The following is a 25682-nucleotide window of genomic DNA, read 5'->3' as shown; positions in this document are numbered from 1 at the left end:
CACATCAGCCAGCTTTTAGCACCCTCGGATGCATTAAATCCGGCCCCGTGGATTTGTGCACATCCAGTGAGCCGGCTGGGCAGCACGGCCCCTCCTGCTCCGGCGAGCCTCGTGGATGCTCCTCCAGGCCAGCTTCCTATAGAAGGCAAAGCTAAGACCACTTCAGAGGCAGGACAGCCTCTCATGCTGGCCTAAGTCAGAAAGTACGTCTCTTACATTTGTAAGCAGTGTTCATTCAGAGCTGAACGACGAGGTAGCTATGGTCTGCAGGCCCGGCAACCCCACGCAGTAAGGCCTTCCATAAGAACAGCCATACTGGGTCAGACCAAAGGTCCATCTAGCCCAGTATCCTGTCTGCCGACAGTGGCCAGCACCAGGTGCCCCAGAGAGGGTGGACCGAAGACAATGATCAAGCGATTTGTCTCCTGCCATCTTTCTCCAGCCTCTGACAAACAGAGGCCAATTCCAGATCGTAGCACCTCAGAGCCAAATCCAGAATCTTGCTTACGCTATGGGAGAGGGAGGTACTATTATCGCTGCCTCAACTGGTTCTCCAGCCAGAGAGACAACCCTCCTCAGAATCAGCCAAGGGCCAAAGGCAGAGAACTAGTGAGCTTCAACCCACCGGCAGGGACATGCCGCAGTGCTACTCAGAACTCACGAAAGGAGTCAGGCGACAGCTAGGAAAGAGGAGAGCACCTTATACTGAAGCACAAGTTTCAAAGGCTTAGGCAAGTTCAACTGGATAACCAGCAGCAAGAGCCAACACTGTCCCTATGCCTTAGGAACGCCAAACAGCCCATTATGGGTTGGGGAGGAAGTGGAGTGGCTCCATGTGTGTACAGCCAACAGAGCGCAATACCCACAGCCCCAGGGTGGCCAAAGCGTACCCTCCTGCAAGCCCGGGGATCCGCCACCCAGCTGGGCAGCACAGCCCCTGCCACCCCAGCAATCCGCTGTCCAGGCAGCTTGATGGCCATATTCCCAGCCCCAAGCACCCCCACTCCACACACACCCCCTCAACCCCCTGCCCTGGCTGCTGCGAGAGGGCTGGGGCTTTCCTCTCTCCCTGAGGCAGCCTGCAGATTGAACCCCTCATCACCAGCCCCACCCCAGAGCAAGATTGAATGAAGAAAAACAAAAATGATTTCAGGTAAGGAGCCGAGCAACACTGGGTAAATCTTCTAGCATCCTAGAACTTCTTTGTGACTTGTGCTCTACCCAGGGGCAGTCCGAGACAGGCTGCCGGCAGCTGGCGCCCCAGGCGGAATGTGCGATCAGCACCCTGGCACCCCAGGCAGAATGCGCGATCGGTGCCCCCGCGTCCACAGCCCTCAATGGCGTGACGTCATCATTGGGCACCCCGTTAACGCAGCACCCTAGGTGACAGCCGAGTCGGCCTATACGCACGGATCACCCTGGCTCTAGATTAGCTGATGTTGCACATTCTATAGTTTAACCAGCTGCATCTATAGCTGAACATATATGCCTATAAATGTCCTTCTTGCCATGTGGGGTAGATATCATTAAACGAAGAGACCAACAAAACAAACCAACCTGACTGAGGAACATGCAGCTGTAGATGACACTTACTGTTCAGTAAATAAATTGCACAGCTCTCCAATTCAGAGAGCTTCTTCTCCAGAACTCCTATTAGGATTCAATATTAAGATGTGATTTACTGCATAGGAGGAGGTCGCACACGGACACTTGCCGTGTGAAAAGGGTCAAATACAATCATTTGAGAACCACTGACCAAGAACAACGACTGGCTTTAGCTCATGCTAGGCTACAGTTTCATGGCACAAAGAAACTTCAATCCCTTGTGTGAGCGGCGCACCTAGGAAAGGAAGGGTTAGTAAGGAAGCTGTCAAATGAAACCTCACCTGAGCCATGAGGCTCAGAGCCCCACACAAGTTCCCTGTTCTCCGACACTGATCTATAAAGAGAACCCCACAGAAACAATAACATCCCCGCTAGGCCCAAGGCCAACTCACCAAAAGGTAACTCGAATCTTGTATCCAGCAAAATTCGATGGGGCGTTGGCTTTTTGGTCCCGCAGATCTCATCCTGCTTCATGACGACCTCAGCCTCCAACGCAGACCACTCGCCAGGTCCTTCCTGTCAGTCACAAGACAGGAATTGAAGTCCCTGTTGCTGATGAGTCTTTACCCAGGTAGCCAGCCTTATAAAATCAATTCCAGGGGCATTTGCTAATGCAAGGGGCACAGGAACAGCTCCACGGGGTTATATTCATAATAAAACAAAAACATGTGAGTCTTTAATCCTCCTAATTAACCCAGTTCTCTGTTTGCCATCCCCCATTGCGGGCTGCTTCCCCTCGAGTTCTGGGTGTACAAATTTTGCAGGATCATTTCCATCAGGGGTGGGAAACCTCTAGCCCCCTGCCTAACTTAATCTGGCCTGCAGCAAGTCTGCACAGCACAGGCTGGAAGCCTGGAGCTTCGGTTACCCTCTCCCATCCCTGCGCAGGCTGACAGTGATCAGAGAAGCTCTGCACTCTGCCTGCAGGCAGGCACTGCCCCCCAGCTCTCATTGGCCAGGAACCGCAACCAATGGGAGCTGCAGGGGCAGTGCCAGCAAGCAACGACAGAGTGTGGAGCCTCCTGCGCCCTCCCCACCCAGGGGCTGCAGGGACATGCCAGCAGCAGCGCGGGTCCAGAGCAAGCAGGGAGCCTGCCTTAGCCCTGCTGCACCAATGAATGGGATCGGCCTGAAGTAAGTACCCACACTGCCTTGTGCACCCCCGCCCTGAGCCCCCTCCCGCAGCCCACATCCTACACCCTCGTCCTGGAGCCCCCGAGCCAGGTCAGACCCACCTCCCGCACCCTAACTCCCTCTCAGACCTCACACGCCCAACCACTGCCTCACACCCCTGCTACCTCAGAGCCTGCACACCCACCTGCCACAGGGCACGGAAGCAAGCTAACTCCCACCCAGACCCGCGCCCGCAGCCCCACTCACTTATCCCCAGCCCCACTCCAGAGCCTGCACTCCCAAAGATAGCCCTCACCCCCTCCCATTCCCCAATCCTCTGCCCCTCTTTCAACCCCCCATCACTTTTGGCCTGAGCCCCTGCGCCCTCCCCCCGCAGGGCTGTATGCGGCCCATGAGTGTTTTCTGGGGTTCAGCAGCCCGGGTAGGAAAAAAGATTCCCTACCCTTATTTAATGCTTACACCAAGATGAGAGCGGCATCTTAAAACCAATCTGCCGCAGCCCTACTGACTTCTGAAGGGAACCGTGCATGAAGTATTCGCTGCCGAGAGCGGTGGCTCCCAAGACAAGTTAGCGCAAACGAGTGTGAGGTCTGAAGGCTGGGAGCCCCCCGCTGCCGTTTGCCCATTTTTTCCTACTGCCCAAATTCATGACCCTCTCCCGCCTTTATAAGACCCTCCTCTATAAAATCCTCTCTCAAATTGTGTCCAGACGCACTGGGCTCGGACCTATGCCAGCGAGCAAGTTCAGACCAGTTTTCAGATCTTCTGAAACTCTCCCGGCAATGGCTGAGTCGGAAGTTAGGAAATTCCTGCTCAGCTTTCTTACTACACACGCGTCACACCCAACACTGCTCAGGGCAAACGATATTCTGTGGCCTTACATAGGCCATCGGCTGCTATCCTCCAGCACACGGACGGGGAACCTCTTCTGGGTCGGGGGCCACTGACCTATGAAAATCAGTGGAGGGGCTGCAGACAAGTAGGGGGGCAGCCCTGTGGGAGACTGCAGGGGCACCAGCTGCGCTCCCAAGTGCTGCGGAGGGATCCTGAGCCTCAGGGGCCAGATCCAGGCGAGCCAGGGGCTGCATCCGGCCCCCCGGCTTGAGGTTCCCCGCCCCTGCTCTAGCATTAAAGCATAAACTTCAAAGGGGAAGTCCTCAAGCCACCAGGAACTCAAGAGCGTACGTTACCAGGGTGGCCCATAACAGCCCCTATTCTGAACAGAGAGAGATTTCAGCCAGTCGCTTGCTATGCTGTAATAGTTTTACAGGTTTTCATGTTTCAATTCTAAGAAATCTATTTTTGAGAGGTCAATATGTGAGGTATAAACGCTGTACGTTATTCAGGAAATCAGATCTCTTTTTACACCTGTAGAACTGAGATCGCAGAACACAGATTCCACTTGTGTCTTCGTGGACTCTGTCATCCAAACCTTAAAGGGTCCCCTCCACACACTCGCCCACACTTCTCAGAAGCACCTCTCCCATCCCGACAGTGTGTGTCGCAGCACTGGGCGAGATGAGACGCGTATTAAGCTGGATGGTTACGTGCGCTGGCTAACCTCATCCGACTGCCGGACGGTCTCAAGCGCAATCCACGCAGTGCCCACCATGGTGTCCCAGATCAGCCCTTTGTTCCAGACTTCGACGATCAGGCCCAGGTCCAGCCGACTGATCTCACTGCAAGGGAGAGAGAAACGCAGTGCTTAACAGGGAACGCTGAGGCAGCTGTGAACTCAGCGTTTGGCTTGGAATGACGACCACTCACACGTGAGGAAAGAACCGCAACGAAGCTACAGCACACGTAGACGTAGGTAGGTGGGTACGTTAAGGATCTTGGAGGGAATTACTTCTACGCACCTTTGCCCTCCCACGGGCAGTCACAGATCCATCTGGTGGATCTGAGGCATCCGTCAGGCAACACGACAACACACGGACTATCCTGGCCTGGAACACAGAGCCGTGTTGCCATTCATTTTATTCCTGGGCTAGCCCCCTGCGGGCACACTCGCAGGAAGAAGGGATCGGCCACTCCCCGCTCTAACAAAGGGTACGGTCATGTGCTTATAGGCCAGCAGGGCTCTAGTAGATAGCTTTGTATGCTGAGCTTGATCGCGACCTTTGTCACCAGGAGTAGACAGGAAGGGCTTCTTCCCTCCCCGTGGGCTAGAGAGCATCCCCATCAATTCATCTCTTCCTAGAGTCTCTCCCAACTCAGCTAACCAGTTCACATCACTCTCTGGCAAGCCACTTGGGCAAGTGAGACACTAGCCCGTACAGCCAAGTTTTGGTCGTCCACCTACACATGCAGCCTGGCAGGCTCTCATTTGCCTCTCGGGGAGATCAGCAGCAACTCAGGAGACCTGCATGGGATATTGCCCTGTGGCTAGGATCGCTTTGGAATGTGAGCTCTTAAGCCACAGGGCTCAGCTTCAGAGGTTTGTTGTGGTTCTTTGAGACCAGATGTCCTAGGACTGAGGCCGTGCTGCATAGCTCCTCTTGCCCGACAGCACCACCGCACTCAATGTTTGTCACAGGAACTGGAAAGTCTAATCCATTGTTACTTGTCTCTAGATTGCCACCTACCCGGGGAGGTTCCTGGGGCCCTACGGGGAAGTAAGAATAGGACCTCTGTACCCTTCCAAGCACGTCATCAGAGGCAACTAAGGAGGGTTGGGCATGGGGCTAGCAACCTCATCCTGTAAAAATAAACATATGCTATAAAACCATCAAGAATTTCAACTTGAACAGCAAGCCAGCCTCAGAGAGGAAGCTTGGAAAGAAATTGCTGATTGCCTACGCTCCCATAGGAGGGCAAAGAAGAAGAAGATTGCCACCCGGCTGAAGACCCTTGTGCATTACTCCCTGTCCTCACTCATACAGGTCAACCACTGTACAACTGGAAGCCACCAACTAACTTCAGTCTCACGTGGAACAAGAGTAGACCCTAACCCTGCAGCACAGTAAGTGGATACTCGGTGATCCCTAATGCAGCATCCTGAGTTCTCCACCCAGGCCTGTCAGGCTCTGAGTTCAGCAACATGTAGAGTTCAGAGCAGCAGACAGGTGAAGGAGAGTCTGTAGGTGGTGTGTTTTAAAACCTGAGTGCTTCACTGATGTAACGCTGACAGGCAGAACCCAACCTGGGGCCTCTGGGGCTTGGTGCATGAGCCTCTACAGCAAGGCTACTCAACACACGGCCTGCAGCCCGCGGTGCAGTTTGGGTTTACGCAGGGTTCAACACGTGGCCCGCGGGTGGGAGCCAAAACAAAAAAGTCGTCAATATAACGGTCTTCTGTTGCTATGCCTTTTAGTAGTTAAATTCCTGGACTGTCATTGCTCATTAACAGTGCTGTCATATGGGTGCAAATTGGGTAAATGTTGCATTTTATTAATATCAGCAGAAATGACTTAAACGGGGCCTGCGTGTTGTGTAGTCTTGCCTTAATCTTTGCATTCATGCCTGTCAGTGTGAAAGAAGCTATTTGCATATATAGTTGCGGCCCTCCGCATGTGCTGTGAGTATCAGTGTGACCCCCAGGGGCTTCCAAAGTTGAGTAGTCCAGCTCTACAGCTTGTGGGGAAAGCCAGCTGGCTCTCAGCCACAGCAGGGGTCTGTGTCTGTGTCTCCCTCTCTCTCCCGAGTGCCACTAGATGGGATGGTGAGCCCTACCCAGAAGGTGCACAGGGTTGCCAGGTATTGACCGAACCGTCCGGTATTTTCGCCTCCTGTCCGGTAAAAAAAAAAATTCAGAAAATACCAGACACCTGAAATGTCCAGTATTTTCTGATTTTTTTCCCCCCAGTCCAGGAGGCAAAAATACCGGACACCTGGCAACCTTTGCACCAGAGCCCAGGCCCAGCTCCTGGACTCCCCTTCCCAGGGCCCCAACACCCCCAGCCCTCTGACCCCATGCTTACCTGGTTCCACAGGGCAGCTAAGTTCTGGCTTGAACAAGAACATAAAATGGCCACCAGCAAAAAGCCTAAAGACCATATGGAAGCAATGCCTTCCCTGGGTCTTACTGCTCAACCGCTACCCTGTTCCTACCCCTATTCTGACTCGGCACTCACTCCGAAGGGGCCATGCTGGTTTATTATTTATTTATTTATTGGTTAATAAGTCTTGGATTCCTTTTTTTTGCACTCCACAACTTTGGTCTGCCCCCTCACCCCGCCCCACAACAGAATTTTTTCCCCAGTGGGTTTTTTTTTGGGGGGGGGGGGGGGGTCAGTATTTTTGATTCAACCATCTGGCAACCGTAGGAGGTGGGGGCGTTACACTTAGACATACGAATGTAACTAACTTCATGCTCCATCAATGCGGTCACACACATTATCAGCTCATTGCTAGTATGTTGGTACTTGTCCCAAACCGTACAACTGAATCCCAAAGCTCTCTCCTGAGCTTCAACATACAGAGCAAGAAATCAAGGGCAAAACTTCAACCAACTTCTGCTCGCTGTTCTGTGAGGCACTAAGCAGGGAATGATCCTAGGGAGGAATTTCAGCCAGTCGAACTACTTTGCTGTTTCAGCTGTCTCTCCCTTTCTCCACCTACTGGTTATAGGGAGAATAATTTCCAACCAGAGGACAAACCAAGAAAACACAGCACCAAAGGTATTTCTCTTTCAAATTTAAAAATCTAAAGCTTTAATGCGGTTTCAGGGCTAGGAACCAACTAACCCAAGTTGGTATTTGCCATTTTTCATTTCTCTGTGACATCCAGCTGTTTCAAGGCTGCTTCTGAACTAGAAAATGCTTCCAAAGACAGAAACGGAGATGCTCTGTCTGGGAAATGAGCAAACCTCCAATATCCTCCGTGTAACCCTGCCAGAGGCTAAATTGCTACCTTTTATCAGGAGTTTTAAAGCTACAGAAGCTATTAAAAAACTAACTAGCTCATCAGCCAAGGGAGCACCTGTGATTTGCTCTGCTATTTAACACCGCCTGTTTGGACAGGGCAGTGCAGGGAGCCTTTCGCTGGGAAGAAGATGCTACAATACACCCAATGTCAGGACCACCGCTGTCCTGTTGCCTGGGTGAAGCGGGGAGCAAAAGGGTGATGACGCTCAGCCTTGGCTGGAAGGAAGCGGCCAGCATTCGGCTTGTACATTCCATAGTAACGACCTGAGAGGGGCACAGCCACCTCGGAGCAGCCGGCCCGTGCTCCCAGCCGCAAGAGAGAGCAGCTCTGGTGGCTGTCGTGACCCAAGACAATGGGACTCCAACCAGGTCAAACAGTTACATAACAACGGCCGTACTGGGTCAGACCAAAGGTCCATCTAGCCCAGTATCCTGTCTGCCGACAGTGGCCAGCACCAGGTGCCCCAGAGAGGGTGGACCGAAGACAATGATCAAGCGATTTGTCTCCTGCCATCCCTCTCCAACCTCTGACAAACAGAGGCCAAGGACACCATTTTATCCCCTGGCTAATAGCCTTTTATGGACCTAACCTCCAAGAATTTATCTAGCTTCTCTTTAAACTCTATTATAGTCCTAGCCTTCACCGCCTCCTCTGGCAAGGAGTTCCACAGGTTGACTACACGCTGTGTGAAGAAGAACTTTCTTTTATTAGTTTTAAACCTACTACCCATTAATTTCATTTGGTGTCCTCTAGTTCTTCTATTATGGGAACTAATAACTTTTCTTTGTCAGCCCTCTCCACACCACTCATGATTTTATAGACCTCTGTCATATCCCCCCTCAGTCTCCTCTTTTCTAAACTGAAAAGTCCCAGTCGCTTTAACCTCTCCTCATATGTGACCCGTTCCAAACCCCGTTCACCCAGAACTCAAGTGTGCGCCTCTTAAGTCACCCTGGAACCCCCGCTTGAATATCCCAGCAATTCCTGGCTGCTTCATCAGGGGAACCCTTCCCTGAATCTTGGGCTTCCCAGGGCGCAGAACGGCTGTTTCCAGAGTTAGAGTCTCCCATCGTCGTCAACGTTTGGGGCCGTCTGTTTCAGTGCACCTTCTGAAGAGAGGTCTGCAGCTGCCACTGAGAGCAAGCATGGCCAGATGGTTTCGCCACAGCCTGCTTTCTTTGCCCATGTCCGTCGCCGGCTTTCACGACTATTCTCCATAGCGCTAGCCACATACCAACACATCTGCCGTCACCCTGGTACGTCAGCAACAGCTTCCCATGAGTTTGCCTCAACGGGGCCAGTTTTTAGGTGAGTTCTGAGGGCATCCTTATGTAAAGGCAATGGACCTCGGTCGTCAGCACGGTGGAATTGAACCTGCAATCTTAAGAGTCTAGAGCCAGGTACCTCTACAGCATGAGCTGAAAGCCACCTGGCTCTGAGCTAAGGATATAGAGCAGACTTCACTCCCCCTTATCAACGGTCCCAGGGCCTCCGGGTTACACTTAGATCCTCTTTGTTGGGCTCCCAGTGCGAGTCCCTGTCTCCAGAACCCCGTGCAGATGCAGAATTTATACCCACAGATGCGCATCGGCGAAGTGCAGATGGCAGAGCTCCTGCAGGAGCTGCAGCAGCAAAAGCAGCCGTGTTGGGCCTCTGCAAGCAGAAGCCAGCTCCTCCGGCATGGCTGTACCACCCCAATCCCAGCCACTGGGCGGGCACCAGGCTCCCCAGCAGCGTCTCTGGTCACACAGTCTGCGTCTCCTGTCCGGTGGCAAACCCTCCCATGTTGACAGTTCTAGCAGCAAACAAGCGCTTTTGCTGGCTTATGCTGGAGACTGGCAAGCAAACAACTGTACAGGTTGGACCTCCCGGGTCTGGCCCACAGGGGACCTGAGCAGCCCTGAGTCAGGGTATTTGCCAGAGCGGGGAGGTCAATGCTTGCCCCTCTGCTCTGGACTGCCAGGCCCTACAGGACTCTTCTGCCATCCCCCGCCTCCCCAGAGCTCTGCAACACTTGCCCAGGGGCCCACTGGAGATCCATTCTTCCCTCGTCCAACAAGGCCCCTGCTCCCAGCCCACGGGGTTTTCCCCACAAGCGCTGCAGCCCCAGAGCAGCCATGGGGTCATCGATGATGCCCGGCCAGGCGTGTTGCCCAACGAGGGCAATCTGTATTCGAGAGACTCAACCGGTAGCAGCAAAGGCACTTTTTTTGCAGTGTAACCACTTGTACACGGGGGTTTCTCCCAGGAGCAGAATGGTGCTTCAAAGGGAGTCCCTGCCTGAACACTTATTCAGGGAAATATTTCTTGTGCAGACCCACCCTTAGTCTCTGTGCACCTTGCGTATGCTCAGCTGTTGTTTTACCCCATGTTGCATTACACAACGCGACACTTCTCATGTGAGAGTTTGGTGTTCCCAAGTCCCCTGCCCACACAGCAGGACCAAGCACCACCTAGACCATCCCTCGCAGGTGTATGTCCAACCTGCTCTTCAATATCCCCAGGGACGGAGACTCCTCAACCTCCCCAGGCAGTTTATTCCAGTGTTTAACCCCCCTGACAGGTAGCAAGTTCTTCCCAATGTCCGACCTAAACCTCCTGTGCTGCAGTTTAAGCTCATTGCTTCTTGTTCTGTCCTCAGAGGCCACGGAGAACAAATTTCTGCCCCCATCCCTTGTGACACCCTTTTAGACACTTGAAAACCGCTCTCATGTCCCCTCTCAGTCTGCTCCTTTCCAAACTAAGCAAGCCCAATTCTTTCAGCCTTCCCTTGTAGTGTATATCTAGAAAACATGATCTGTCTCAGCCTTTTGACCACCCACAAACACGCCCTCGTCCACATGACAGCAAATATCCAATAGCGCACACTATGATTTTTAGAAAAAGATACTATACATATTTCAACCAAGAAAAATCCAGTATTAGGTACACTGTTAGTCATCCAGGGTCTTGCAGACAGGGCAATTTTACCAGAAGGGGCTGATTATAGACCTACTCTATGCCATTAAGAACGACAACTGTCAAAACTTCAACATAAATTCAACTCTTCAGATTAACCCTGAAAAGCCTCCGAAACGTGGCCCACTGGTGCAGTCAGGGAATTGTCAAGGCTGTGTTCCATGCAAACACCAATGCCCAAGTGAAGAAGAAGCCGAAGACACATCTCTCAACTAAGCTCATCCCTGCACATGAACCACAGCCACTAGCAGCTCTCCTCTCTAGGGGTATGGCCATCTTGACAGATCTGTAGTAGGGACATGGGAAACCTGAGAACACGGCAGCCCAACAAGTCCTCCAAGACAAAATCAAAGCCCTCCATGGGGGGGAAACAATTATGGCTTTAACAGCTGCAGTTTGCATTGACAAATCCTGTGCCAGAAGAACTAAGAAAGGGGCAGGCGTAGAACAGCTCCAAGGCATGAATGCATTGGCAGCGGATCTCAAAACAAGGCCTACCTGCACAGGTCTCACCATCTTTGAAAGCTAGAAAAGGTTCTGCCTGGCTCAGTTTTAGAAGCACTGGACCCCAAGGGAACAATCCAGTTCAGCTGGCATCTCTATCCCCACAGCAGAGCTTTCACAACCTTTTCACAGACTGAAGAGATTCTCTTGGGCTACCTCTCATTCGCTGGGTCTCCTCCCGGGAGAATGAACGCAGCAGGAGTCTATACGATAACAATTAGTGTAGCGCACGCACACACATGGGACAGATTTCACAGGCAATCTGTTTTTTTTTACATGTCCTCACTTACGTACTTGATTTTACAGCATTCAAAGAATCCTACACAACATTTTGTCTAAGTATCTGTTGTACACAGAAAGAGTAACAGAAATACCACGAACATGTAGTTGTTGTACAGCAGAGTACTTACAACATGAAATCTTGCTCCCAGCAGGGCTGGTCCCCTCGCACTGCAACTGTTGTACTCTTCACATTTTGCACCTTCAGGGTCACATAGGTATTAAATTTATCTAAACCAAGAAAGAGTTCAATGAATACTTTTTGCTATTACTGTCTCTTACAATAGCAACATTATAAACCTGCAAGTAGCTGTACTACACACTCAGCAATGCTACTAGTAGGAACATCATCTGGCTGCTTATGAAGTTCATAAGAAAATATATTTGAAAAGTCTTGCAAGGATTTGCATCTTCCACAAAAATGTCACACCTTCCCCCCCCTCTCCATTTCTTAAGAGATGTGAGATTCACACATCACTGAATAAAACTCGTTCTCTCTCTAAACTGAGGGCTAACTATCACCACCTCTAGTGAGTTAACAGCAACTGTTAGGAAGGAACTAGTTATTCAGGCCTGCCTGTTACGGCCTGTACTTAGAGAATTTACACGTATTCTTACAGGGTGTAAAACAAAGAATCAAAATCACAGTCTATGACAGTCTGAGGCCTTGTTCTTAAGCTCAGTCTTCCTGGAACCTTCCAAACGGCCACACTGAAATAAGGCCCTTTGGAGCGGTTAGAAGTGAGATCCAATCTATTGCCGTCACAAAGGGAAGAGCCTAGAAGATTTAGAGGAACCCAAGTTGAGAGCTTCCTGCCTGGCAAGAGCCAAATTAGCAATAGTTGGGGTTCAGAAATCCTCATTTGTTTATCACTTCGTTATTACGTTGCCCACTTCTCTAATGTTTCTCTGTTTGGTCTCTGGTTCTTTGATTATCTCCTGTATAATTAATTTTGCTTGCACCTTCCCCACGCCTGCGGAGTTGTTGGATAGAAATGTTACAAGGTCATTAGGAAGCTTTTCTTTTAGTACAGTTGGCTTAATATTAAGCTGCACAATTTTCTCAGGAGCCGTTAGAGGTGTGTCAGAGAAGGATCCAGATTCATGAGAGTACAGGAAACCCCCGAGATGCGACCGCCTGAGTTCCGACCCCCCCGCACTTACAACCATTTTTGTAAGTGCGGAAGGGGTCGAAAATGCCCGACTTGCATCCTTGGCCCGCATTTATTACGGCGCACGATGCCTATCGTAAATGAGGGTTTGGGTTACAATGCCCCCAACTTGAGACGCTTCCCCAGGAACCGATAGCATCGCATGTCAGGGGCCACCTGTAATTGGGATCACTTCAGACTAGGTTCCTCAGTGCATATTGCTCACATTTCTGGTTACTGCAGCTCATTAAGGGAGAGATGAAGTCCTGGCCTTGAGGTCCAGTTTCTCCCATCTATCTTTGGTCAGGGAGTCTTTCATATTCAGTTTTCTTCAGGACTGAAGAATTTCTTTTAAAATTACTGTTTGGGCTTATCCCTTCATCCTCCCACTTCTCTGTTCTTGTGAGACGGACCAAGGAACAGCAATATCCAAAGTCCAGAGATGTACAGATGTACCAATATCCAAAGTCCAAAGGCTGCAGCCAGGCACAGTGGGGCCGTGATCCTGTGTTCCAGTTAGCCACTGGAACAACTTACTGAAGTCATGATGGAGTCTCCAGCCCTGGACACGTCTAAGTGAAAATGGGAGTTTTTGCTAAGAGTTTCTCTAGCTCCACCAGGAATTAACCCAGGGCACCCCATGGCAAAGGCTGCACAGGAGGCCAGATAAGATTACAATGCTCCCTCCCAGCCTTACCAACGAAACTACAGTGTCAAAAGAGGATCTCTAGCCAGGAGAGTTTATAGTATAACAGGGCCCATGAGTCTCTCACAGCCCACCAGAGCATTTCACACAGCTTGGGCCTGCTTCCAGCAGCTCTTGCAGCCACCATGGGCCCAGGGACAAGGGGGCCAGCTCTGCGTCCCCAGAAGGGGCAGAGGCTTGGGCGGAAGGGGCAGGCTAATGAGTCCTCAGTGCCGCCAGAGTGTGGCTTTGGGCCCTCCCTCTCAGAGCCACACGGAGCAGCCAAGCGGCACTGCTATGGCCATCCCAAGGGGCCCAGGGCTCCGGCCAACACCACGACCGCAGTAGCAGCAGCTGGGAGCGCTGGGCCGCAAAGCAATTGCTCCTTTTTGCCCTCCTCCCACCCCCGCCAGCGGTCCTGCCTGCTTCGATACAATATACTCACAGCAGATTCATTCACATTTTGTTGTAACATTCACATGGTTTTGCTTCATACAAGCGTGTACAGAAAGAATCTGATCCAGACACAACTTCTCAATACGTACCAGCCAAGCTGAACTTCCTATATAAGCCAGTGTACGTGAGCTCAAATCTTATTAAAAGGGGAGAATTTGTTTGACCTGCACAAGGTTTGTGTGGCTCTCCTGGACAATAAGGTCCGCACCAGTCAACTAGGAGACCCGGGAAGGGGCTGGAGCGGGCTTGGAACAGACAAGCCAGCTGACAACGGGACACTGACCCGGTTTCGTTGCTTACATATTGTTTGAGGCTTTCAAAGTTTTGCCCCACCTGGGGCAGATGCGGGGCCTGGAGAAAGCGGCTAAGAGCCACCGGGTAGGCAGAGGAAGGAAGCTCAGCACTAAGGCTCTGATTTAGTCATGGACAGGCCCCGAGCAATAAACAATTCGTGGCCAGGGACCAGTCCGGGACTTTCACTATCAGCACCTGTGATTCAATTGAGGCCGGCGGAGAATGCTGGAGGGTCAGTGTCAGAGAGGGGGCCAAACGCACAGGACTGTGGACCATGCCTGCTCTGGTGGGCTAGCCAGGGACTGCTGTGGCTGTCCCCAGGGCCACTGCAGCAGCTGCTAGTGCAGGCTGTCCCGGGAGCTTGCTGCTTAGGTGGCCTTGGGGTTTGGAAGTCACAGAGGTCATGGAATCCGTGACGTCCATAACCTCCCTCAGACACACCCAGAGGCCAATTAATTGCCCCTGCAACCACGGGTACCAGGCAGCGTTCTGCAGGCAGCCCGGCACAGGACAGAGCAAAGGAGGATTCTGAGGTACTGCCTGTTCAGATTCCATCAGGAAATCTCCAGACTCCTTGGGAAAGTGGCTGAGGGCAGGAAAAGCTGGGAACGTTGGCCAAGCAAAAGCAGCTGTAAGTTCTTTGGGCAGCTAACAAGAGCAGGGTTCATTTACAAAGACCTTTGAAGTCCGTGACAAGAAGCTGGGGAGGGGAGAGAGAGGCAATGACCAGAGAGATCCCAAGGAGGCTGGCATGGTCTGAGAAAGGAGCTGCAAAGAAGATGATTTTACCAATAATAGTCCACACATGCTAATTGTTAGCCGACAAGGGAGGATGGCAATCAGAAAAAAGTATCAGAGGGGTAGCTGTGTTAGTCTGGATCTGCAAGAGCAACAAGAGGTCCTGTAGCACCTTATAGACTAACAGACGTATTGGAGCATAAGCTTTCGTGGGAAAAGACCCACTTCGACATCTGTTAGTCTATAAGGTGAATCAGAATCATGTAACACTGGGACTAGAAGAGACCTCGAGAGATCATCAAGTCCAGTGGCCTGTACTCCAGGGCCAGCTATCAACTAGACCATCCCTGACAGGGGTGTCTCCAACCGGCTGTTCAATGTCTCTAGGGATGGAGATTCCACAATCTCACTAGACAATTTATTCCAGCGTTTAACCCCCCTGACTGGCAGGAAGTTTTTCCTAATGTCCAACCTAAACCTCCCTTGCTGCAGTGTAAGCCCATTGCTTCTTGTCCAGTCCTCAGAGACCAAGGAGAACAAGTTTTCTCCCTCCTCCTTGTAACCCCCTTTGGGTACTTTCTGTGTGAGAAACAGTTTGTTCCTTCCCAAGTGCGGCACTTTCCATTTGTCCTTATGAAACGTCATCCTATTGACCTCAGACCATCTCTCCAGTGTGTCCAGATCAGTTTGAGTTATAATTCTGTCCTCTAAAGCAGGGATGGGGATCTTACAGCCCAGGGGCCAAATTCAGCCCCTAACTTGCCTGAAGCTCAGGCTCCTACCCCCACGATCATGGAGGGGGAGCAGCCGCGCACAAAGCCACTTCTTCCAGGGGCCAGCCCAAGCCTGTGGGTTGGAGCCAGCCCTGGCTTGCCTAACTCTAGCCCGCGAGGCTTAGGGTTCCCCACACACAGTGGGGAACCAGCACTGGCACTTCAGCCCTACAACTCCCCCACCACCACCACCACGGCCCACCACGTGGGGCTGGAGTCCATCTTCACCCTACCAGCCCAAACCCATCAACCTCCAACCTGCTCCTACACCCTCACTCCTACCCACAGCCCCATCCCCACTACTCCCCTTCACCTGACCTCCCACCTATACCCTCCACCCCCTGCTTTGCTCCTTCACCCTACCTCTCACCCAGACCTCCCCACCTGCACCCTCCCAGTCCCACCAACCTCCAACTCATTCCTGCACCTTCCCCTGCCCAGACCTCATACCCAAAGCCCACTTCCTGACAGCCCCCTCCCACACACTGAACCCCTCACTTCTGGCCCCATCCCAAGGATTAGCTGGGCCCTCCAAGTCTACTAGCCCAGGCCGCCTTAAGCTCCGGTGTGTGAGGGGAACGTGGGGAGTATCCTTCTGCTTCTCAGTCGGGAGCCAAGTCAGTGAGGTGGGATGGGGTTGGTTGGTTTTGGAGGGAGGCACTTCTTGCTTTTGTGGACCCCTGACTTTTTTCCTGTGAGGCTACTCTCTGAAAGCAGAGACCCCAGCATTTATGCACCCACCTCACCATAGAGCAGAAGTGAGGGAACCCACACATTCATCTTAAGTAAGCCGTGAATATGGTAAGAAAACGTGTAGAAGTACACGAAGTGGACAACCAGTGTATGTACTTGCTGGTGCCTCCTGCAGCGTGCCAACTGCCCTCCTCCCAGATGGCACGACAAGACCCTAACTAACAGCTGTGCACGGCAGCCAAGAGACACGTACATTCAGTGAGCTTCTCCTGCCACGTAGTGTGGGCTGAGTCGAACACTCCACTGAACAGCCTGAAAAACAAATCGCCGTGCCTGCAGGGCAAGGACTGTTTAGAACAAGACAAGTCTGGCTTACCTGGTGGGCCCTGCAGTTTTGCTTTTTTCACTGTGAAGAGAAAAAAAAAAAAACACGTTAGTGATTTTGCCATGGTAACAGTTTTATTCTAAGAGGCACACAACACACGATTGTCAACACTCCCAGCACAGGACTGAGGGCCAGGGGTTCTGATCCCATGTTTCAGCAGGTAACAACCCTGAGCAACACTGCACTTCTCTGGGCCCCACATTTCCACTGCAAAGTGGGGTAAATAGCTCAGAAAGTAGTGAGGACTGGCCAGCCTTTGACACTGGAAGTCATGATTGACTTTACATATACACTGCAACTACACAAGTCTCAAAACCAGAAGCTATTAGCATTTTAACACCCATTCTGTGGAAAGAGCTAGTTAACTCAGTAAGCCTGGCGGGGACGGGGGGAGAACCGGGTGTTCTGTTCTCCAACTGTGGGTGAATGCCGAGTAGAGCTAGTTGGGACATTTTTAATTAAATGGGGTTTTGTTTCAATAGGTTGTATCTCAGCTTAAACATGCCACTTAGACGTATCGATTGTACCAAAAAGGTTTCTGAGGTCTGTGACGGACACTCTGGTCATTTCCACAGAACGAGGGGAAACGCTCTGAAAATTCTGATTTTACACAATTTTGTCTCACGAAAACATTCCAAAGGTTTGGTTTTGTTCCAGAGAGGAATGAAAACAAATTTCAAAACCTTGAAAGTTGTTGCCAAATGCTGTCCATGAGAAGATGCAAGGTCATATGTTGCTGGCTCTTCCGACATGTTTTCAACTGCTCTTAAGGCCATCTGAAGACATTTAATAGGAGATACTGGACTCTTATCCACACAAGAGGGAAGAAAGGGGCTTACCAGTTTAGTTTCCTCTATAAGAGCAAGTTAGGAAACCTTGACTTGCCACACCAGACTGGAGCTGCCAGCAGGGGCACTGTTCCCTCATTTTTTCCCCATCAATGTGCAGAATAAATTTTGGTATGTGCATCCAGGGACATGAGGATGTGCACCACAAATAGAAACACAAGCTGCTGGCTGTGGCACTCTGCTAATCAGCTGGGAGCATTTGACTCTTTCCTGAGTGGCTGCCCACGCGCTCAGCTTACAGAGACCATAGGCTGAGAGCCAGGAGCCGCGTTGGAAGAATAGTGGATTTTTAGTTCCCTGATGATTCCAAACACCATCGTTTCAGGTTGAACGAAACGTTCTGTTTGCCCCAAGCCTAAACATTTCATTTCCAGTGAGGATTTTTTTAACCTTTTAATTACATATTTAGAGGACATTTCAAAATGAACAATCAATTCTAAAAGAACGTGTTTCATTTTGAAAAATTCAAAATGAAACATTTCTAGTTTCTTTGGAATTCCTTCCCCCTCCAGGCCAATTCAGTGAAACTGGCATGAAACTGCACAAGATCTTGCTGTGCATCTTCATTTTGTACCAAAAAAGTTTCAGTCAAAAAATCTGGCCCAGCTCTAGGCCAGGCCAGCCAGGAGCAGAGCAGTGAGGCGAACAGACAGCACAACAGGGTGTAAAGGGAAGGAGGGGACAGGGCAGGAAGAGAGAACACAGGGCAAACACATGCAGGACAGGAGCACCAGGCACCATGAGATCAAAATAATAGCAGAAACCGACCCCAGAAAGCAGGTTTCTGCTTATAGGGATCAACAGGCCACTAGTATGAATACCCTGAGCTGGCTCTCAGAACGGGAGCTCCTTAAATGCCAACAGATCCTCAGACAGTCTGCCCGCCTGTCCATTCCATCAGCATGTCAAAAGGACAGCCTTTTTGGAAGGGAAAGACTTTACAGACCTAACTGAAAGCTGTCAAACCAAGACCTCTGCCCAACTTCCAGCTTCCCCTCACACCATGGTGAGTATTTCTAGGTTAAAGAAACAGCAAGGATAAATCGATCATGTGACAAATGCAACAGCTGGTCCTGAAAATGCTCAGCTTGTTCCAGCACTGGCAGAGGACCCTTTGGCAACCACGAATGCTGATATTACCGTACTATCGGCCACACAAATCCAAAGTAGATGCACGCAAGTGTTTAGATTCTACCGAAAATCCCAAGACGCCTAGAAGCAGCACTGGGAAATCCAGAGAGGGATAAACAGCTTGCACATATGCACACAAGCCCCCACAAACTTGCTCCTAGTAAGCCTTAATAAAAAAGACTTTCAAGAGGATCTTGAATGAAGACTAGGTGGAAAAAAAAAAATCAAGGAAGCTACTTTAGGAAAGTTGTTCCACGAACAGAGGATGGAAAGAAAGCACCATCCTGACAAAAAAAAATAGACCAATAGCTTCTTCAAGGAGTCAATAACCTGTCCAATCCATGTAGTTTAAAAACCAATCAATTACCCCGTTACCATTTATCTGTGTATGTTTCCTAATGCATCCAGGGGTGCCCAAACTTTTTTCAGAGGGCCAGATTTTATGAAGTGAACATGCGTGAGGGCCAACCATTTTGCCTGACATTCTTTGAACCATTAAAATTAAACGCAAGTTAACTATTTTATGCAAAGTTTATTGCAAACAGCATACTTTTCATTTCATCACATGGATGACAAATCTAAACAGGTGTTAAAGCACTCTGCCTTTCATATCTGAAGGCCAGATGAAAAAAAAAATCCAGGAAGCTGAAATATATGTTAGGAACATTGTAAAGTACATTACATATTATTGGTAATAAAGATTGTCTGTCAACTTTTAAGTTCAAAAAATATGAACAGGAACATAACACCAAGTATACATGTTGTGTCCAAATATATTTATAACTGATTTAGACCAACTGACATTAACTGAGATTTTACAATGTATTCATCTCAATACATATGGATTCGTTGGGGGCCATAAAAGATAGATATTGCCAAATTACCTGTGGGGCCGTATTAAACCGGAACACGGACCGCAATTGGCCCGCGGGCCGGACTTTGGACATGCCTGGCATAGACAGTCTACCCAGGCTATTTCTCCAGTAAGTAACAACTGTCTCTCTCTCGGTTGACATTGTTTATCTCACTGACTTCTCTGCATATTTGCAAGGCTCTTTCCAATATCTGCTTTATACCCACAGGCATCCGCATCTGTGGATGTCAATGTGGATATGATAGCTGCAACTCATTTTTGCAGATACTGATTTAGTTGCGGGCTCTACTCGCTAGCACTATGTAATAGCCTATCTAGGCGGTGTATCTCCAAACTCCTGCTAGCTTTTCTAGTACAAATACCATAGCATTTACAAGAAAACACAGCTAGTAAGCTAAAAGGTAAGAACACCTGAAAGTTTTGGTAGTTTAGTGAAAATGGCTTGAGAACTAAAGAAGCAATTGTCTTTTTGGAGAAAAGTTAACACTTGTGCTGAGAGGTCATGCTGTTGCCTGATCTTTACATTGCACATAATTATCAACATTACTTATGAATCTCCAGAGAGGTAGCCATGTTTGTAACTTTAAAAGCAACGAGCAATCCTGTGGCACCTTAGAGACTAACAAAGATGAGCATCCATGGTAAAACCCACTTCATCAGAGGAGTTGGAGTAGAAATTACAGAATCCAGAGTATATAGAACAGCAAAAGCAGTTACCCATTAATTGTAGGACCAGTGTTAATAACACTAATTAAGTCAGACTGGATATACGTCCCATTCATGATGGTTCCCGGGAGCAGGGCCGACAGCAGCCCCTGCAGACCCCTCTCCCAAGGAGCAGCCTTCGCTGTGGGCGCTGCAGTACAAACCTCAATGCGCAGTGCATGTAACCAGTAGGATTTTTAGCAGTTACACCATTAAATTCTTAAACTTTTACATCTCTAATAGGAACTCTTGTATATTTACAAATATAACCCTTGAACATATATAGCATGGTCACAAACATCCCCCTTAACAAGACAGGGAATGTACAGCTGTATTTCCATGTGCTCACACCATTCCTTCTAGAACCATCTGAACCATTATCCATCATCTTCTTCATCCCATCCCCATCATCCTGGCACCTCCCACAAACGACATGTCCTTCTCCTGCCGTCCCCAGGCAGAAATGCCACTTCTATCATCGGTCATGCTGATGCTCTTAGGTTTGATGAATACAGGCAGTCCCCGGGTTACATACAAGATAGGGACTGTAAGTTTGTTCTTAAGTTGAATTTGTATGTAAGTCAGAACTGGTACATATTGTAGGGGAAACTCTAGCCAAACATTTCTCCAGAGCTCAGTTTTATTCTCCCACACCTCACTTCCCTCAATCCTTTATTCTCAACCTGAGGTGTCTGCTGAGAAAAGCCGCTCCGCGTCTCCCTGGTCTGCTGGGGGGAGGAGGGGTGCTAGCTTCGCGTCTCCCTGGTCTGCTGGGGGGAGGCAGCTAGTGCGGGGTTGACTCACCCCGTTTGTAAGTAGGGATCCGATATAAGTCGAATCCATGTAACCCGGGGACTGCCTGTATTCAGCAAGAGGATGTTTCCTTTTCTCCTCCTCTGTATTTCCTCTCCGTACTAACAGTGAAGTGTCTTTTTCCTAGAGGTCAGATATCATTGACCTCAACTTAGTATCACATGCATCAATTCGTTACCATGAGCCTCTTGTGCTTATGTATCATTTGTTATTTCTGCCCTACCTGGTTATTTGATCTGGTCTTAACCAGTTATTTTGGGATTTTCAAAGTTGAGGTGCCCCTGCTAAGTTTGATTGCCTTCTTGGAAGCCCCTACCTCACTGAAGCCTGCTTTATCGAAGTGAAAGGTCGACAATATATGCACAGTGATTTTGGTATCTATGTGAAAGGTCCCATGTATTTGTGTGCTAGCTTTGCCTTAGCTCAATGTACAGGATGTGGCACATAAAGCCCTTGCATTACTGCCAAATCATTTTCATATCAATCTATTGTAACCTATTATCTTACTATTTTAGAAACGCATGTCTGTCCATCTGTGAGTGTCTGATCAATAACTCCTGCCAAAAGGTAAGAGCTAGGACCACCAAATCTGGTATCAGCTTCCTTTGATCACAACTTAAAACAAGGATAGGGTTTGGTTGTGCCGGGACAATAGGAGGTGCCTGGAATGAGATTGTTTCTCAGAATGCAAAGGAGAGGTCTGGCAGGAGAGACAGTTATACTGTAGAATGACCATAGGGGGCAGCAAGGGGCCAGAGATGGGGCCCAGGACAGCTCTAACCCCATGGGCCAGCAGGGGATGGGGTGGAAAAAGACCACTATATATTTCAGAGAGTGTCCCCAAGCCAGGGGACGTGAACCCTTCCCCTGCTGTGCCCGCTGCAGCAGGCATGGACTGGTGCTTCTCACCTGGCTCCAAGCTGCTGCAGTGACAGAGGATTGGGACTGGCCTCTCTCCCCCAAGCAATGATTTAAATGAAGAAAAAAAACTTGAGTTAAAGACCAGAGCGACACCAGGTAAATCTTCTCATTATAAACATAATCAAACCCATTACGAAATAATACATCTAAGAATAGGTAGAGACAGAGACCGACCGACAGAGGGAAGCTGGGAGGTTAGCCCTACCAGCCACAAACCCGGCTGACCTCTCCCCTCCCCCCCCCCCCCGGGTAACAAGTCTGTGTGAAGACAATAATAATCAACATTGGCAGTTATGGAACCACCAAAGCAGACCGGCTCCCCAGAGGAACAGGAGGTGATGTTGATGCTGTGTAACAACGGTACAAACAGCCACACAGGTGTAAGTGTTTCAGGCGACTCCCAGGGGTGGCTGATCACAGCTCCTCTTTGAATTGAGCTGCACAAACACCGAAGCTGTTTAGCTCTTTTGAGTCTGAAATGGGGCCATCGAAGCATGGTAAAGGCTCCTCTGCCCTGATTTGCGGAAGGAACTTAACCCGATGCTCGCCTGAGAGAGGTCGTATCTACCCGCTAATAAGCCTGCTTGGGCCTTGACTACCCAAACTCCATCTCACATCAGGCAGAAGAGGGAATCCTGCTTTAAAATCCAGAGGTGCTGGGTCCCAGCCCCACCCCAGGGCAGGGTATTATGAATTCTAGATATATTTTATTATACAGGAGGTGTAGAGTTTCTCAATTCCCCACAAAATCCTTACGGGGTTACTTCATGGGCTTCCCCAAGAGGCATTTGCAGACACAGGGGAAACCCTTTGATTGCATTTTGCTTAAAGTTTTGCCTCCAGACCAAGATGGTGACCCCAAGAGGCCTTATACTTGCATTATCCTAACCAGCTCCTCTGACACATCAAGTCCTGGGAGCCAGTGTACAAGACTAGACCAGGTCAGTTCTAGGACATCTGAAATACCCACAATGCTGGGCTTTGGATAACCCATAACTTCGGTCCTGTTCTGTGAAGCAGCACGCACACGGTTTCTTACACAAGCAGCGATGCACACCATCCCTTTTAAACGGACTTTCTACTTGCCTAGCAGATCTTAAGCCATGTTATTGCTTTTAGATGAGACTGCATCAGGGTTGTCCACAGTCATAAGACAAGAACGGCCAGACGGGGTCACACCAAAGGTCCATCTAGCCCAGTGTCCTGTCTGCCCACAGTGGCCAATGTCAGGTGCCCCAGAGGGAGGGAAAACAACAGGGAATCCTCACGTGATCCCTCTCCTGTTACCCATTTCCACACGAACAGAGGCTAGGGACACCATTCCTACCCACCCTGGCTAATAGCCATTGATGGATCTAGTCTTCATGACTTTAACAGGGTTCAGAAAAGATCTAGATAAAGTCCTGGCCTTCACAACATCCTCTGGCAAGGAGTTCCACAGGTTGACTGTGCGCTGCATGAAGAAATACTTCCTTTTGTTTGTTTTAAACCTGCTACCTATTAATTTCATTTGGTGACCCCTAGCTCTTATATTATTGGAAAAAGTAAAGAACTGTTCCTTATTCACTTTTTTCACACCCATCATGATTTATCATATCACCCCTTAGTCTCCTCTTTTTTAAGATGAAAAGTCCCAGTCTTTTTCATCTCTGTTGATATGGGACCCATTCCAAACCCCTCACTTTTGTTGCCCTCTTCTGAACCTTTTCCAGTGCCAATATAGGCAGTCCCCAGGTTACATGGATCTGACTTACATCGGATCCCTACTTACAAACGGGGTGAGGCAACCCCGCACTAGCTGCTTCCCCCCAGCAGACCAGGGAGACGCAGAGCGGCTTTTCTCAGCAGACACCACAGGTTGAGAATAAAGGACTGAGGGAAGTGAGGTGTGGGAGAATAAAACTGAGCTCTGGAGAAATGTTTGGCTAGAGTTTCCCCTACAATATGTACCAGTTCCGACTTACATACAAATTTAACTTAAGAACAAACCTACAGTCCCTATCTTGTACGTAACCCGGGGACTGCCTGTATATCTTTTTTGAGATGCGGCAACCACATCTGTACTCAGCATTCAAGCTGTGGGCATCCCCTGGTTTTATACAGAGGCAGTAAGATATTCTCTGTCTTATTCTCTATCCCTTTTTTTAATGATTCCTAACATCCTGTTTGCTTTTTTGACGGCCGCTGCGCCCCGAGTGGATGTTTTCAGAGAACTGTCCACAGTGGCTCCGAGATCTCTGTCGAGTGGTTGTAGCTAAATGAGTCCCCAGTCAGCACCTTCACAGACAGTCCATAAGAAATGCTTTCATGTCAGTAAAAAACACACTAAGCTGCCTCCCCCTTGGCCCTGTGGCAAGTTCTGAGCCGTGGGGCAACTCCAAGGGCGCTGCAGTTCTCCTGATCCCAGCCCAGAGGTAGCTCTTCACCTCTCTTGACATCACGAACCCCCCACACCACTGCCTTGTGGCCCTGCTGCAGCAGTTGATCCTTTCCGGCTCAGCCCCTGCGAGCTGTGAAGGAGGTAAAGTATCTCCCCATCGAGTTCAGCCTTGCCTTTCAGCCAAAGCACAAGGCATTCCCCCTGCCCCAGCTTTCCTTGCTTTGCAAAATGCACGCCTCAGTGAATTGCAGCTGTTGCAAACATTTGCAGAAACGCCTAGGGGTCTCCCTGCCCTTTTTCGGTCCCAAACCCCCCAGAACAGCCGCTTGCAAGCAAACCCAAAAGAAAAGCCCCTGGAATACTTCATTAAGTGCAGAGCAGGAGAGAAAAACATTAACTCTTTGGCCATTTCAACTCTTTGCAACAGCAACTATTTTTCCCCTTTAGGATTTTATTTTAAATGGCGAGAGGGAAAAAGAACCCAAGGCAGATGCAAGCTGATCAGAATCAAACCCATTTTCAAGCAGGTGAAAAAAAATACGCACAGATATCACTGGGAGCCAGATGCAAGAGGTTTAATGGCTCTGGGAGATACACAGCTCTGCCTGTACATCACACCCAGCACTCCAACTCCAAAAGAAACCGGAATTGGGAAGAATCGGGGGAAGGGAGGCTTCCTGAGGAAGGCAGTGTTAATGATATGCTGAAGATTTCATTTGCACTAAACACACACAGAGAATTTGGTTATCGCCAGCCTTTCCTCCACCCCGCAACTTTTCTTAGTCCTGGCAAATCCCAAATCTTTCTTAATTATTTGCCTCACCTGATCAACTATGAAAAGTCCAGGACAGTTCAACTAATCTTCTAATGACTTTGGAGAAATCCAGGCACTAGGGTAGATCTCATCTCTGGACCCCACTCTAAACACGTGTATATGCAAGAAGGAAAAAAAAGCTTTCCATGTGTGATACATGTTTCTAAAGTTCAAGAGAGAAAAGAGCTTTTAGTCACTCAAAAATATATTTCTATTTAACAATGGTGTCCATTCTATCCGAGGGCACAGGGAAACAACACTGGGATTGATTTGCTGGTGTGTGCTAGTAAAAACAATTAGAAATCAGTTCAGTTTTTATGTTCCTAAAACAAATTCCATCCTTAATGGGGTTTTTCCCTTCTTCTCAAATAACTACCCAATTCTAACACATCTCTCCAAAAATCTGTAGGTCATGTTTTCATCTGTACCTTTTGAAAGGCATTTCAAAAAGGCAAAGGATATTGAAAAAGCTTTCCATTTTATTCTCCAAATATCGGTGGAGAGAAATTAACTAGGATGTCATTCACGTGGGGTGGGGGTTAAACAAAACAAAAAAAAAATCAGAGCCTGAAATTGTACACAGAGTCACTGTTAAATGGATATTCACTTGAACCCATTTACGGCAAAGGACAAGTAGATGAAAAATTTAATGCGATGTAATTTGGATTATTAGGT

General features: G+C 49.3%; 1 protein-coding gene across 7 annotated transcripts in view; it reads right to left on the bottom strand.

Annotated features, from left to right (window-relative positions):
* UNC13B (unc-13 homolog B) overlaps window positions 1-25682 on the bottom strand; it is a 341091-nt gene that overhangs the window by 262363 nt on the left and 53046 nt on the right. For all 7 annotated transcript variants that reach the window (XM_075932833.1, XM_075932834.1, XM_075932838.1 and 4 more), the window contains 4 exons: window positions 16513-16542; window positions 11478-11577; window positions 4301-4418; window positions 1998-2121 (listed from right to left, as the gene is read on the bottom strand). In XM_075932833.1, the coding sequence (XP_075788948.1) occupies window positions 1998-2121; window positions 4301-4418; window positions 11478-11577; window positions 16513-16542 (372 nt within the window). The remainder of the gene's footprint in view (window positions 1-1997; window positions 2122-4300; window positions 4419-11477; window positions 11578-16512; window positions 16543-25682) is intronic.

The sequence above is a fragment of the Pelodiscus sinensis genome, chromosome 6 (assembly GCF_049634645.1).
Source record: "Pelodiscus sinensis isolate JC-2024 chromosome 6, ASM4963464v1, whole genome shotgun sequence".
NCBI lineage: Eukaryota > Metazoa > Chordata > Testudines > Trionychidae > Pelodiscus > Pelodiscus sinensis.
The sequence above is the reverse complement of the archived record's forward strand: the minus strand, read 5'-3'. Positions and strand labels throughout refer to the sequence as shown.